Source organism: Pavona decussata, unplaced genomic scaffold (genome assembly GCF_977016875.1).
Source record: "Pavona decussata unplaced genomic scaffold, jaPavDecu1.1 SCAFFOLD_201, whole genome shotgun sequence".
Taxonomy (NCBI): Eukaryota; Metazoa; Cnidaria; class Anthozoa; order Scleractinia; family Agariciidae; genus Pavona; species Pavona decussata.
In genome coordinates this window covers 775308-790000 of record NW_028145609.1, presented here as the reverse complement: position 1 = coordinate 790000, position 14693 = coordinate 775308, and the positions used below count along the sequence as shown (strand labels likewise).

Below are 14693 nucleotides of genomic sequence, written 5' to 3'. Positions count from 1 at the left end.
CTTCCTTACTTCTCCCTCCCACCCCCTCCCCCTATGCAATGACAACCGAACACAGACAGCCAAAAAACCACTCACTTACTGTTTCTCCCTTCATAATTCTACCACAGTTACTTCTCCCTCCCCCCCTCCCCCTTATACAATGTTGATGTGGGAAGTGATGCTTGCTAGGAAACTGTTCGTGACCCAAAAGACAACATTGAGTCAGGGGGGGGGGGGGGGGGATGGGGATTTGGTAGTTTGCTTGTCTACAAGTGAACGCGCTTGGAAGGCGAATTTTTTTATAGGTTTTGTCCACGTCAGACTCGTTTTCCAAATTATCGGTAGGTTAAAGTTTCCACTGTCCACGAGCCGTGTTTAGTCGCACCAGTTGTTGTTGCTATAAGTAACGTTTGAGATGATATCATGGTTTGCTTTTGCGGGTTGTAACAAGCCCAAAATAGATCAAGGCAGTCGGGATAAACAACTTGCGTATCGTACTGGCTAGTTGGTTTCGCTTTTGTTTGGTGAAGTTTGTAAACGCACGACATCTATGGATCTTTTGAAAAGTTACGAAATTGACGAATGCAGTTCACAGGAACTGGTGGAAATGTTGTCCAAAGAATCCCTCCTTGGTAGTGATGACTGTGCCGTGGCGAATTTTTCTAATTCGATTATCAAATCCCGCGGGAGCATCAGAGACAAATCCCGCCATATACAAGGTGTTTTGCAAGCCTTAGTTGTGGTTTGCCAGGCTTGAAATTCGGTATGTATCGATTAACTTGACAATTTGAAGGCAATGATTCAATAAAAGTACGATTAACATAGATTTTCAACGGTTAACACCGACTGGTCATAAAAAGAATATATAGTCTTTACCTTTTTAATAGAACTGCCGTTAATCATTGTTAATCGTTGAAATGGCTACATGTCTTCCTGTTAATCGTGTAGAATGCTAGTACGTATTTTGCGTTAACAAGAGTGATATGTCGACAAACGGCACAAAGCTGGATTTTACGCCAGGAAATGAGACACATTTTCTCTTGGAGAATGTAACTGTACATTTGGGACATTCCTGTCACGTACGTAGTAGTTTGTAACAGAATCAAATAAAAGCGTGACAGCATTCTTTTCGTTGCTCCCGCGAAAAACACCGCTTTCGTGTGCCGTGTTTCAAAGACAACGAGTGTATATTGAATACAAGTATTTAATCCTCAGTGCATTGTCCTTTTGGTCATCCAGTGTCTATAATGTTACCGATATGTCTTTACAAGATGGTAAAATTTCTCAATGGCATTAATACGAAACACAAAGCGGCGTGAAAAAATACTGGACAATGGTTTTCAATCGAATTGCAGTACACATGCAAAAGTTTGGACAAATCCGAGCTACATCGAAAAACGGGCTGAAATTCAACATAGGTCGGTTATGCTCCCAGCCCTTCAAATATAGTATACCATGCATGTACCTTTAATTAAAACTAAAACAGTAATTATAACAGTTTCTGTATGTTTCAGTTCTCTTCTACTTGAGGATTTCCAAGTCTGACAAACCTAGTATACGTACATTTAGTAATATACATTTTAAACACTGACATTTGGTTTATACGGGATATTACGTGCATGGGATGGTTTCTCAGAGTGGTTTTTGATTACAAGTTGATGTCACCAAAAGTTGAAAGAACTGACTAGCTTTGTTGATTATTGTTAAATTGAGATTTGCTTAGAGCAGCGAGAAATAAGCTTTATGTCTTTATTAAAGATATGTTGTTTTCTAACTGAGTTCTTGTCTGTCTGAATGGTGAAGGCATGACACTCTTTTGTTGAAATGAAACCAGTGGCAAGCCGTTTAAAGTCTCTCAGTCAGAGTGATTGGAGTAAGGCTAATCCTACTTTCCTACAGGCTACTGAATGCAAAATGTACTTGACAGTTACTTAATTCCAATGAAGTTTGACCTGTTCTATTTTTTTTTTTTTTTTGCAGTATGTGAAGGCAATTTTGGACAGTGGGATATTCACACGAGACTTTGGCTCAAAACAGGAAACTGTTTGCTTGAATGACACACTAGGTGAACATTTGTGTCTTTTAATTCAAAGTTTATAGAACAGTGAACTGAAATGTGCAATGGCATAAAAAGCAACATTAAAAGCTTGCATTTTAAATTCCTTATAAGTTGTTTAATTGAATGAGACAGGTGCAAATGTGCTGAACTGGATCCTAATAATCATTATTGTCCTGGTGCAATACAATCTTTCTCATGATTTGGAAATTTAAATTCCACAACACTTGATTGCTGGCCATCAGGCAGCGGGTGACTAGCATTTGAAACATGCTTATCATAGACATCATTATTACCCTACTATTATTATCTCTTTTCATTCATGAAGTTTGTTAACTTGTTTGTTTATGTGTTTTTGTTTTTTAAGCTCTAAAGGAGTTCCTTACTGAATCTCACGACAAAGCAGTGGAAATTCAGAGTGACATATATAGAAGAGGGGTTTTTGGCAAGTGAACAAAGTGATGCATGTTTGAAGCCCCCTAAAAAGAAGAAGAGATCAAATTCCTCAAAGCCGAATTCCATGGGGTATTAGGACATGGAATTCATTCCATGGAATTCCATGGAGTTCCATGGAAATGACAACAGACTAGGGAGCTCCATGGAAATAGCTCCATGGAGTTGCTGCATGGAATTTAACGGAAAATTTTCCATGGAATTCCGTGGGCTTATTAAGTTCCATGGAGTTCCATGGAACACAACTGCATTCTTAATGAATTTCCATGGAATTTGATGGAAAGACATTATATCCGTGGAATTAATTGATGAAAACATTTCACTGATCATGCTTTGCCATTAATGGAAAAAGCTTTATTTATAAAGCTTAAAATTACATTAAAGGCTTTAACCACAAGTAGCGACTGTGGGACACACTGGAATTTATTACTTTTCTGTGATCAGGCTTTACATTCATGTAAATTCATGTAATTAATGTTCCCGAGTAGTACAGTAGTAGCAAAAGGCACGATTCATAACAAAATGAATCAGTTAAAATAGAGTCCAACGATCATAGTGGTCGACTTATCTTGTTGAGCTGGATTTGGTGACTTCACTCTGAAGCTCAGTACAGTCTTGAGTACAGTATCGGCTTGACAACAATATTGAGTTCAAAATCTGTAGTAAAACAGAAAATTGAGAGCTTTAAGTGAGTTCTTCTGAGTGATCACAGTGATCTTGTTGGTTTCTGAGTAAAATGAGTGCATTCTAACATCTGAGGTGACAGTTACAAAAATATACACCCAATGGGCAATTGAAGTTGATCATGAACTGATCTCCATGCTTCATTCAAATCAAGATCATGTAAGTCTTCAGCTTATACTAAGACATTATATCAAACTGGCTACAAATAATAATAACATTTATTACCCCGTAAAAACAATAATGCGAAAGCTTTGTATTAAAAATAAATAGGGAATGTCTACTTCAAAAATCTCGAATTTGCTCTATAAAATTCAAGAGGGGCAATAGGCCATTTTACAGATGTGTGCTTTAAGTGACCTGGTCTTGAGCTGCGGTTGACCTTGATTTGATACAGACTTCACTGCTTTTCATATGTAAATGGAATAGTTAGCATAAGAACAGTTTGATCTGCATATGAAAAGCAGTGAGGTTTGTATCAAAACAAGGTCACCCCAGCCTCGCTTAGAATCAAAGACCAGGTCACTTAGTACACAACTGTAAAATGGGCTATTGCACTCGCCCAGAAGATCTATAAAATCACACATTTTCACTTAGTCTTTCATCAAAATTATTGTGTGAAATCTTACCTCTTTCTAAAAGTAGTTATCCACATTTGCTGCTTTAATCCATCATTGTTTAGCTTAACAGAGGTAAAAATTTAGAGGAAATGTCTATCAACGCTTGAATCCCGCCTAAAATCTAAAATGAAATGGTCTTTTCCCGAGCCTGCAGTGCCATATCTGCTGACCAAAATGGCTTTGTTCATGCCCAGTCTTCCCAGTCTGAATGAAATCCAAGATGGCTGCTGGTACTCAGTCAGACTCCAGTCGCTTTCTTGCTCATTTTAAAAGCTAGCATTGCGCATAAAGGTCGTTGGAATTATGATTCAAAGCATTGCTGTTCTTTTTGGCATTTAATGGAGCCAAGATTCATCAAAGAAGGTTTGAAAGTAATTGTGTTTTCACAAATGCAGTTCAGTGTACGACCAATAACGGTCAGTATAATGCGTGGTTCAATTCTACCTGTTACCATCCCCCCCCCGGGCACACCCCCGGGAAAACCTAGCCCGTCTGGCCCGGGGGTCGGGAATTTCCGCAAGCGGTCTTGCCCGGGGGTAGGGGGGCGGGGCAAATCGAAATAACTACTCGCGCAAGGAGTTGTGGGGTGACACAATGGCGGCTAACCACACGGAAAAGGCCACGTTTTTCGCTGGCAAGTCCATTGAGTACGTTAGCGAATGACTGGACCAGAATAATCTGTGGAAGCTGAAAGCTGAAAGCTGTGTTTGTGTAAAAAATATATCTTTTCAAGGTCAAACGAAAATCGCTCTTTCATTTGCGCTGAGTACGTATTGCATTTCGTAAATTTCAAACAAATGTTATTAAAACGGCTACATTTGCACATTTCCGCCAGACAGAGAACTGACGTAGACCTGATGAAAGAAACCAAAAAGTAATTAAGTTCAAAACATAAAAGAGGAAAGGATTTCCTCCAGAAGAAAAATTAATAATGGTTTTGTTTTAATGGAACTCGCTTCAGCTTGTTTCAGGCGCAAATTTAATGTTGTAAATATACTGAGTTAAACATTTTGATCTTCATTGTAGAAAAGCAATTTATTTGCACTGAAAGTACAAAAGACGTTATTCCATATTGTTTGTAAGAATTTAAGAGTTGTTTTGTAGAGATACATTTCAATTTTTGAGGCAGTTTGGTTGAAACGCCCTCCTGGTGTATTAGTGTGTGTGTCGAGTTTTATAATATTCGCTTTACTTCGGAAGGGAGATAATTGTTCTAAAAGTTTATGATTTTTCAGGTTCCTGGTTTTGTTTAAATAAAGAAATAATTCATCAAAACGAAGCAGTTTATTTTTAGTCCATATCATGAGTCCCGGGGGTGGGGAATTGTCTCTTTCTGAGTGCCCGGGGGTGGGGAATAAGACAACAAGTACACAAATGCCCGGGGGTGTGCCCGGGGGGGGGATGGTAACAGGTAGAATTGAACCATGCATAAAATGCAGACTGCAGATTGCAGACTGCAGGCTGGGTATAAAATGCAGACTAGGTATAAAATGCAGACTGCAGACTGCAGACTGAGTATAAAATGCAGACTGAGACCAAAACTGCCTCTTCGTCAAATACAGGATACATTTTCAATTTTCAACTTACTCTAGTGTCACGCAATCACGTTTCTGAGATCATCTCCCACGAAATTGACCTTATTTTTGGCCCATTTCTTAACAGTTTGTCTCCTTATCTCGATTTGGTAGCTTTTATTTCCTGAGGCCCTTTCTTCGCAAAGAAGATTCGAGCTTAATTGCTTTGCATTAGTTCGTACCCATGCATGACTGTTTTCATAATTATTATAATGAGCCAGGAAACAGACTTGATTTCCGAGGGGGCAGGCAATTTGACATCGACAGATTTTAACTATAGTTTCTTTGAATATTAAAGAAGTTTGTCAAAGGCAAATTGTATACCTTCAGTATTCTAGCAGTACATGAACACATATTTTATTCAAAAAACATTATTTTACTCCACCCTGACTGCCACTTACCGATGTCGCCGATATCATGTTGACGCAAAGCGCGAAAAGGTCAACCACGTGCAAAGTAACGTTCTTCGAAAAGAATATATTAATAATGTCATTTTCATGGGAATTGATCTCGAAAGATGATTGTATGACACTAGCGTGAGGTAAGTTGAAAAATTCACAATGTATCCTGTATATATTTTTGACAAAGAGGCAGTTTTAGTCTCAGTCTGCATTTTACAGTGTATACCCAGTCTGCAGTCTGCATTTTATACCCAGTCTGCAGTCTGCAATCTGCAGTCTGCAGTCTGCATTTTATACTGACCGTTCAAGCATTAGCGCTATTAAGAACGGTGCCTTATACTGTTGATACTACGCATACCTACTGCACAATTCTCGAGTTACTCGGGTTTCCTATAGGTGGTGCCTAGTAATAAAGGTATATTTTTGGGCGCTTTAAAACTATGCAGAGAAAGCAGAACTTAACGAAGTGATTTTGGTATTCAAAAAGAAAATTGGGGGTAACCATGCATTTTTCAGAGATTATAAAGCTTCAATTTGGAAAAAAGTGTGATACATTACTTTGTATTTTACTGCTTTTTAGAATAATTGTTGCTTAGTTATCTCTAAAAGAATGCCCGGTTACCCCCAATTTTCTTTTGGATTTCAATGGCCGCTACTAAAATCTGATTTTCCTGCATAGTGATAAACCAGGCAAAAATACTCCTTAAATCACTTCAATTTGTGACCAAAAAGCAAACTCTGAAGTAACAGTGGTACAGTTAATGCCTTTTATCATGTCTTCAAGAGAAGATTATTTAATAAACCAGTACATCTAGTTGCAGATAGAAAAAAACTAAACCAAACCAAAATAGTTTTTCTACTGACTTAACTTTTCCGCTACAAAATAATGTTCCTCTTAAAATTTCCAATTAAAGGCTTAAATAGCTATAATATGAGTTGTGATGCAAATTGAATCTTTGGAAGGTGATTTCAGTTCAGTGATGGTCAATAAAGAAAAAAACCACTGACAACAGTACTACAGCTGTAAGGTTTTTTTGTTTTCATCATTTTAAATGAAGCATAAATTCAAGGTGACAAAAAGGAACTGATGGTAACAAAAGTTTAAAACGAAAAAAAAATCTAAAAAATTGTTGTAAATTAAAGTAACATGGTGTCTGCTATTTGAGGCACCACTGTGGCTGTTGTGGCCATTCCTGTTCTTTCTTTGGCCACTACGGCGGCCATGGCAGCTGCCCCAATTAGCAGCATGTAAATGGGGTGAGGTGCACTCCTTATAGGAGTGCCCCACCCCTGGCAATTGAAACATTTAATTCTCCCTGAAACAAAAAAGAAGTGTACATCACTTAACATTAAAATCAATTGGCATCATTTACAACTTTTTAATTCCTTTCTAATTCCTTCAGTATGCACAAACCTGGGGCCAGTTGTTAGAAAGCCGATTAATGCTAATCCACAATTAAAACTTATCGAGGTTTACAGCATGCTCACTAAGAAGGTCCTTAACAGCTAATTGTAAGCTAATGGTAAAGAAAAGTCAACGTCAAAACTAAGGGACAAAGAGGAGAATGATGTATTTATCAGTAAATGACACAGGCATACTCTGAAGAAAAAAAACCTGAGTGCTCCTATCAGGAGTCGAACCTTAGACCTTCCGATTACTACAATAACATGTAGTTCAGATGCTCTTCCACTGTCAGCTACAGAAGACTTGTAGGAGCTTGGGCCATTAATTATAAACTACGTAGGTTCGTAGGACAAACATCCTGCATACTACTCGGATTGGAATGTATATGTATGGCATATGTGCGATGGGAATAATGTGAATTGGAATATGTTAAGCCTGGTGAATAAGATAAACCTACCGGGTATTTTAACCTTGCATACAAGATTTACGTCACTTGCTAAAATACTAAATTGTGAGCAATCACGATATTCCACAATCTTCTAAAGCGTTTTGTGTTGATTTTTTTCTTTTCTTCAGTAATTGGTGTTAACCAGTTGTCACAGTCCCTACTTCCTGCCATCTTTGAGCTTGCTGGAGACACTAAATGGCGTGTACGACTGGCAATCATAGAGTACATGCCATTGCTAGCCAGTCAGTTGGTATGTTTGCTCTCATGATAACTTAATTCTGTTGTGTTCTATATATCCTACATTGTGTAATCACCCCTGTGTTGTCATCTGTATTACCCTAGCAATCATTTGAGCTGTGGAAAAAAACAGGTCTGCTCTTTTGTGCACTGTAGTTATTGGAGATGCTGTGCAGTGATGGATCCAGACTGCCTGTTTCATAGAAATTTAAGTGCTAGACTTGTGTGTCTTAAAGGGGCCCACCTATATATAGGGTCACTATGAATAGCCAACAAAACATTTTTTTTCCAATGGAATCATTTAAGTAATGGTCGAGTTTTGTTAACAATATAACCATACTTGTCTAATGCACAGAAACTACAATAACTATGCATGGCTAGCTAGGATGGCTAGGATGGAAGTGGATTGCAACTTGAAAAAATTGGCCAACTTTCTCAAGTTCTTCCCGTGTATTAAAGACGCTAAAAACTGATTATAGATTGTTCTTCCTACGAGAAAATCTTAATGTTTTCTTTCCAGTATTAATAACAACAATTTCATGTTACAAACCAAGTTCTTTGTAAAATACTTTGAATGAGCAGTTTTGACCCAAATACAGCAAAATTACCATCCTAAAGGGCGATTTAGACGGTACGATTTTGCCTACGATTTGTCGCATGCGACACGCTTACGTCATGCCTACAACACGAATCGCGTCGTGTAAATCAACCTACAACATCCTTACGACAGACGCACACAACACGAAAAATGTCGTAGGATTTTAAAACATGTTTTAAAATCCTACGACAATCGTAGGTAAAGGCAATGTTGAGTGGCGAAAGTTGTGTACGATTTTTACATGACGCAAGCAGCGCGCGCTCTAGAAATCGCATGCGACAGTCGTAAGAGAAAATCGTACCGTCTAAATCGCCCTTAACAGTGTCCCTCTAATGACAGGGATGTACGTAGAAGACTGCCCTTGTCCCTCTTGTCCCTCCCCATTGAGCTATTTTATCACTGCTTTTCTGTCAGTTGCAAATGGTTGGTGTAATGTTTTATATGTCAATTACAGGGCGTAGAATTCTTCGATGAGAAGCTAAACAGCCTGTGCATGACTTGGCTGGTAGATCATGGTAAGATTTAACCTTTGGTTAGTTTTTCCTTTGTCTCATTGTGCAATTCCAGAAAATATCCATACCCCCCACCACAGAAGAAATTTTACGGATTTTCCAATTTATTTCAAAGTGTTTTAGATTACCCCCACCCCTTTGGACATTCCTCAAATATAAAATGCACCCCCACTCCCTTCAGGCACTAATGTAAGGCCCATCCACTTTTTTATATTTCCAAGCCTTGTTACAAGGGAAGAGCAAAAAATATCCCAACCATTAATTGTGTTGTTGTTGTTGTTGTTGTTTATTTCGTGAGCAGTACTATTTCACAAGGGACTGCAACTAGTTTGACAACAGTGTTTTTCTAGACTAGGTAGAGGTTTTTTTTACGGGAAATTTATGTTGATTTCATTGATACTGAGATCTACAAGCATTGTTCATGTTTTTTTTTTTTTTAACTATAAGTGTGTTTGAGAGTTAATGATTTCTACTCAGAATGGGACTTTCTCTTAATCAATCATGCACCTGCTTTCCTAAAGTAAGCTTTATTTCTTTCTTTAGTGTATGCTATCCGTGAAGCAGCAGCAAAGAACCTTAAGAAGCTAGTTGAAAAATTTGGAGCTGAATGGGCTCAGGTAAGAAAATGGCAACATGTGACAAGTGGCATACGAAAAAAGCTTTGAATGTTCATGTATTTTAGGCCATAATGTCATATGGCCTAAAAGATTTCAGTAGTTCCCTGTATTACTTGATCTTTGCTCTCACAAAAAATGTTTGGTTACTGGAACAGAATGATGTCTGCTGACAAATGTCTGTTCATGTTTTTGTGCCAAATAAATGCTTTTGTTTAAGGAGGGTTTTAAAGTGATTTTTGGCCGTGTGCGTGCATATAACCCTCCCACAAAGGAGGGAGCAGAATGAATCGAAATGTCTATCAAAAGTCACGCGCGTAGAACACTGGAAGTGGAAACATAAAATTGTGCAAACCGGAAATAAATGATGCAGGAAACATTTGTTTTTATCTCGAAATTTTCCTTAGTGGCCTACAGCTGTATCTTAATTTTTTGCACGTACGCAACATTCAATATGTCACTTCAAATAGAAATGTTTGGGAGAAAGTAATCCAGTGGAATTTTCTGCAGGTGTAAAAAATGCCTTGTTTGAAATAATGCAATATCTACTTGATAAGTTGTCATATTGCCAGAGGAGTAAAAGAATGTAGGGTCCTTTCCAACAAAGCAATAAAAACCTGAGGTCACCGCTTTAGTTTCTGAGATAATTTGCAAAAACTGAAGATTAGAGGTCCTTTTTGAAGAGCTGACCCGTTGCCTTGGTAACTGCGATGACGTCAGCACTAGCCTAAAAGTGTTGCCCAACGACAGTGAGTTACAAAGCTGTTCATAGTTTGTCTGCATGATCAGATGAATTTCTTTGTAATCTTTCATCATTTCACAAACAGTACAACAATGAAAAACCCTTATGAGCCTCCTTAAATGTATAATAAACATTTGTTTGGCAAAACACGTGAAAGGAACAGATAGTGCCCAATGATAAAATCTTTTTCAACCAAATAAGGGTTTTCGAGGTTTCCAAAAAAATAGTGTCTTCGATTTTATAACAGTATGTCCCAGTTTAGAGAGACACATTGTATCACATGAATGTTGACCGGATAGATGCAAGCAAATGCCTTTCAATCAGTTTATCATTTTCCCTGTTTCCTTTAGAGTCAAGTTATTCCCAAGGTGTTATCCATGGCCACAAACCCAAACTACCTTCACCAGCTGACCACGCTATACTCAGTAAATGTAAGTGCTTGATCATACTAAGTGATTGCTATTATGATTGCTTTTCTGTTCTCATGTTTAGTTACTATCCATGTCGAATGAAACGTGTGATTCAACCACTAGTCATTACACTAGTGCTAATGTCTTACAGCTTCTTTTGTTTTTAGTATTTTGCCTTCTTGCTGTAGTTCTGAAGTAGGAATGAACAGCTTCTCCAGTAGTCTTCTTCACATCTGTTATCTGGACCATCACATTTTTTACAATAACTGTCAAACTTCGTGCTTACTGATTGGCTCATAGTTATTCTCTATAAGAGTACAGACAACAAAAATGACGTCAAATGTAATGCGCACACTTTCTCAATGGAAAATAAAGCCCATTCCGCCATACTTTTACCAGGTTATTGTAAAAACCAAATCAATGGCATTTTTCTATGGTCTATATTCTTATAGACCAGAAAAATTAATAATGATGCCAGAAAATTCCTTTGAACTTCTCCGTCAGTTTTGAACCCTGGTGCTTGACTGTTAACAATCTTTTTTTTTTGTCAGTTGCTGCTAAAATTTAACGCTTTTTCAAATTCACCCATCTTGTTTTTGTTGCAGGTTTTTAGCAGAAGTCATGGGACCTGAAAGTGTGGTCAAACTCATGCTACCTGTTGTGATTGGCTTAGCTGATGATTGTGTGCCAAACGTTTGTTTTAATGTTGCCAAAACTTTACAAAAAATTGCGCCTGTTCTGGACAAGAAGTAAGTACTTCCTCTTCTGTTGGAAGAAGAGACAGTGGCATTTTGCGGTGGCTGTCATTTAAGCACAACAGAACAATTAAAATAACAGTTTTGTGGATACATCTGTAACACCCTTGCCCACAACCTCCGATCTTCTTCAAATCAATTTTTTACTCTTTTCTCTTATTTGAAGAGTTATGGAGACAATGTTCTCTGTCCGTGCTCCTAAATTATGGAACTCATTACCCATTGAATTACGGAACTGTACTTCAGTTGATATTTTTTTCCAAAATATGTTAAAAACATTTCTTTTTAAATGAACATGTAGTTAATATCTGGTTAATTTTCACCTTTGACATTTTTTTTGAACAATTATTTAACACCCTTGTTTTTGTAATGAAGTTTTCTCACTTTTGTAATGTGCCTTTGAACGTTTGGCTTTTTGGCACAATATAAATTGTCATTGTCATTGGAACTGTATATATTTTGTAATCTGTATGGAAATTAAGAAAGGTAACAGTTTTGGGTTCATCTGCCCCCTCCCCCTCCCCCTCATTTCCCCCTTCTTCATCTGTCAGTAATGAGTTAGGTTTAAAGCTAAAAATATGCTGCCTTTGTTTTTACAGTACCATCAAATCACAGATCAAACCTGTCCTTGATAAACTGAATGCCGATGCTGATGTAGATGTGAAGTATTTTGCACAGGAAGCCTTAACAGGTACTAAACCCTGCTTGAAAGTTTTACATTAAATTATTGGAGTGTTGACTGGGGTTCAAGCTATGCAGACACTGTCTAAGGAAACTTTAAATAGGACATTTTTATTGTGGTATCATTTGACTCAAACTACTATTTCATGAACAGAAAACAAAGCAAATCACTACCGTGAAGGAGGTTTTGAAATTAATGTGATCTTAATTATCATAATATTTTGTGAATTTCTGCTTCGATTTTCTCCAAGAATTATTAATGGCTCGAGAAGCTACATCAAACACTCAAAAAGAGTGTTTCATTCGATTTCCAAGAACCTCGCAAGTTGGGGAGCAGGGATGGCGCAGTGGTGAGAGCACTCGCCTCCCACCAATGTGGCCTGGGTTCGATTCCCGGACTCGGCGTCATATGTAGGTTGAGTTTGTTGTTGGTTCTTGTCTTTGCTCTGAGAGGTTTTTCTCCAGGTACTTCGGTTTTCCCCTCTCCTCAAAAACCAACATTTCTAAATTCCAATTCGATTTGGAAAGTGTCCCCATTTAGACTGCTCTGCACTAAAGACGTTGACACTTAAAATAAAGTGATTTATTTATTTATTTACTTTTTTATTTATTTATTTATCTATTTATTTATTTATTTTTTTATAAAACTCAACTGCGCCTCGTCTTTCCAATTCACTTCTCGGTTTTTGGAAATCGGATGAAAGACTCTTCTTCGTGTTTGATATGGTACTTGAAATCTTATGCAAGAATTGTCCAAATGGTCCACAAAATTGGCCTTTTAGCTAAGTGTTTTTGCTTCTTTTTCTCTGCAGTTTTCTAAGTAATTTGTGCAAGCTCTTCTGCATCAAGATGTCTCACTGTAACCGCAGTTCACTTCAATTATCAGCCATGCTTGCTTTGATCATAACACTTGCTATGTTTGTCCCGTGGATGAACTTTGGACTGGACTACATAAGTACATCTGTTTGGGTGACTCACTTCTTTTAATTAATGATTTCAAGTAGGCATTGTCATCGTAAAGAATCGAATTCTACCTAGTACTGGCTTGTATGAAAAAAAAAAAAAAAAAAAAAAAAAAAAAAACAGAGATAGCCCTTTTCAGATTTGTTATTTCGTGGACAACTACAGGTGCGTCTGGTGTAGATGAAACTGATCTACTTTTTTATTTTGAAATTCTTCCTTTTGTTTCCTCATTTTGGCAGAAGCAACCAAAATGACTGATGATATGTTTAAGATTTATTGGAAACATAGTTGATTAAAGGCAATGGTTTTGAAACCTGACAAACTTCTTTGTTATATGTTTTTGTTTGCCATTTTGGTCGTGACCCTGCACAAACAACAATAGAATTTGGAATGTGTTGGAGCAACTGACCAATCGAAACGTTTTTGTTAAGATATTTAACTGTGGTGTGAACGTTAAAACAAATGATTGTGCAGGGTAGCGGCCCTTCCTACATAAATTGCAGCACCATTGTTTTCATGGCAAGGTTTCCTAACCAGTCCTTCAATTAACCATGTTTTAGCTTATGCTGGACCCGCTGCCTTGTGGTAACGAATTGACATGAGAGCGGTGTTTCATTGTTAAGTGTTTTCTGTTGTTTAGCATATGCCTATACAGAGCTGTACGCTGTAAAAAGATTGTGTATTGTGGCGTGATCACAAACTCACTTCTTTAACCCTGAAATTCCCCAATTTTACCAGCACGTAATTTCTCCTTAATTTCACAATTTCAACAATCGTTCAGGGCGTGAGAATAAAGGAAATATCACGAAATGTAAATTTTGATGATCAAGTAAATTCTCCCAATAGAAGCATAAGAAGTATTTGGAAACCAGTTAGGAGAAAATACATGCCAATATTGGGGCTTTAAGGGTTAACGAACCAGGAGCAAAATAAAAACAACATTTTTTCCTTTCTTTCTTGGTGTTGGTGTTATATTTGGCCCACTGATTTGTTCCCAACTTCATTTGTAGGTGTTTTGTTCGACGAGATGTGATAACCGTTGTTTTTTGTTTCATGAGCGTGATTAGAAAATCGCTTCAGCGGATAAATCATAAGTACATTTAGACCTAGTGTGCGCTGTTACACGTATTTGTGATAATCTTTACTTTGTGTTTAAAATGGCCTTGATACCTGTATAGATTGTGTACGAAATAACATTGATTTAATGTATTAAAGTTATTGCTGTCCCGTGTGCTGTTCCTTCTCGTCACTGGAGCCTTCTCTGTTATAAAGATGACAGAAAAGGTTCGCTTCAGAAACAAACCTAACGGATCTCAACACAGAGGCGTCTTTATATTACAGTGCAGTATTTTCTTAGGAGGAAGGAAGCGAACATGAATGCTATTTCCCTGCTTCCTATCGTCTCATATGCGCACCCTTGCGGGATTTGTGTTTTTTGTTTGTGGAGAGCAGAACTTGAGTAATACATGACGTATACACTAGCGGTGCACAGGTGGCTTTCCTCCATGAAGTATATGCCATGGAATGAAATCAGCCCCGCGTCAGCAAGCATTTCGTCTTCGTA

General features: G+C 37.7%; 2 protein-coding genes across 5 annotated transcripts in view; both read left to right on the top strand.

Annotated features, from left to right (window-relative positions):
• LOC146461193 (uncharacterized) overlaps nucleotides 1–2514 on the top strand; it is an 8525-nt gene extending 6011 nt beyond the window's left edge. For both annotated transcript variants that reach the window (XM_085087057.1, XM_085087056.1), the window contains exons 8-9: nucleotides 1960–2044; nucleotides 2403–2514. In XM_085087057.1, the coding sequence (XP_084943183.1) occupies nucleotides 1960–2044; nucleotides 2403–2488 (171 nt within the window). In that variant the 3' untranslated portion in view covers nucleotides 2489–2514. The remainder of the gene's footprint in view (nucleotides 1–1959; nucleotides 2045–2402) is intronic.
• Nucleotides 1–14355, top strand: part of LOC146461192 (uncharacterized) — a 64595-nt gene extending 50240 nt beyond the window's left edge. Inside the window, exons 1-8 of one of the 3 annotated variants that reach the window (XM_085087064.1) lie at nucleotides 4018–4152; nucleotides 7746–7867; nucleotides 8907–8967; nucleotides 9508–9581; nucleotides 10671–10753; nucleotides 11339–11479; nucleotides 12085–12176; nucleotides 12979–14355. In XM_085087064.1, coding sequence (XP_084943190.1) covers nucleotides 4128–4152; nucleotides 7746–7867; nucleotides 8907–8967; nucleotides 9508–9581; nucleotides 10671–10753; nucleotides 11339–11479; nucleotides 12085–12176; nucleotides 12979–12986 — 606 coding nt within the window. In that variant the 5' untranslated portion in view covers nucleotides 4018–4127 and the 3' untranslated portion in view covers nucleotides 12987–14355. Of the gene's footprint in view, nucleotides 1–4017; nucleotides 4153–7745; nucleotides 7868–8906; nucleotides 8968–9507; nucleotides 9582–10670; nucleotides 10754–11338; nucleotides 11480–12084; nucleotides 12177–12978 lie in introns of those variants that run through there. The other 2 variants (XM_085087066.1, XM_085087065.1) reach the window with 2 other exon arrangements.
• Nucleotides 14356–14693: the final 338 nt, after the last annotated feature.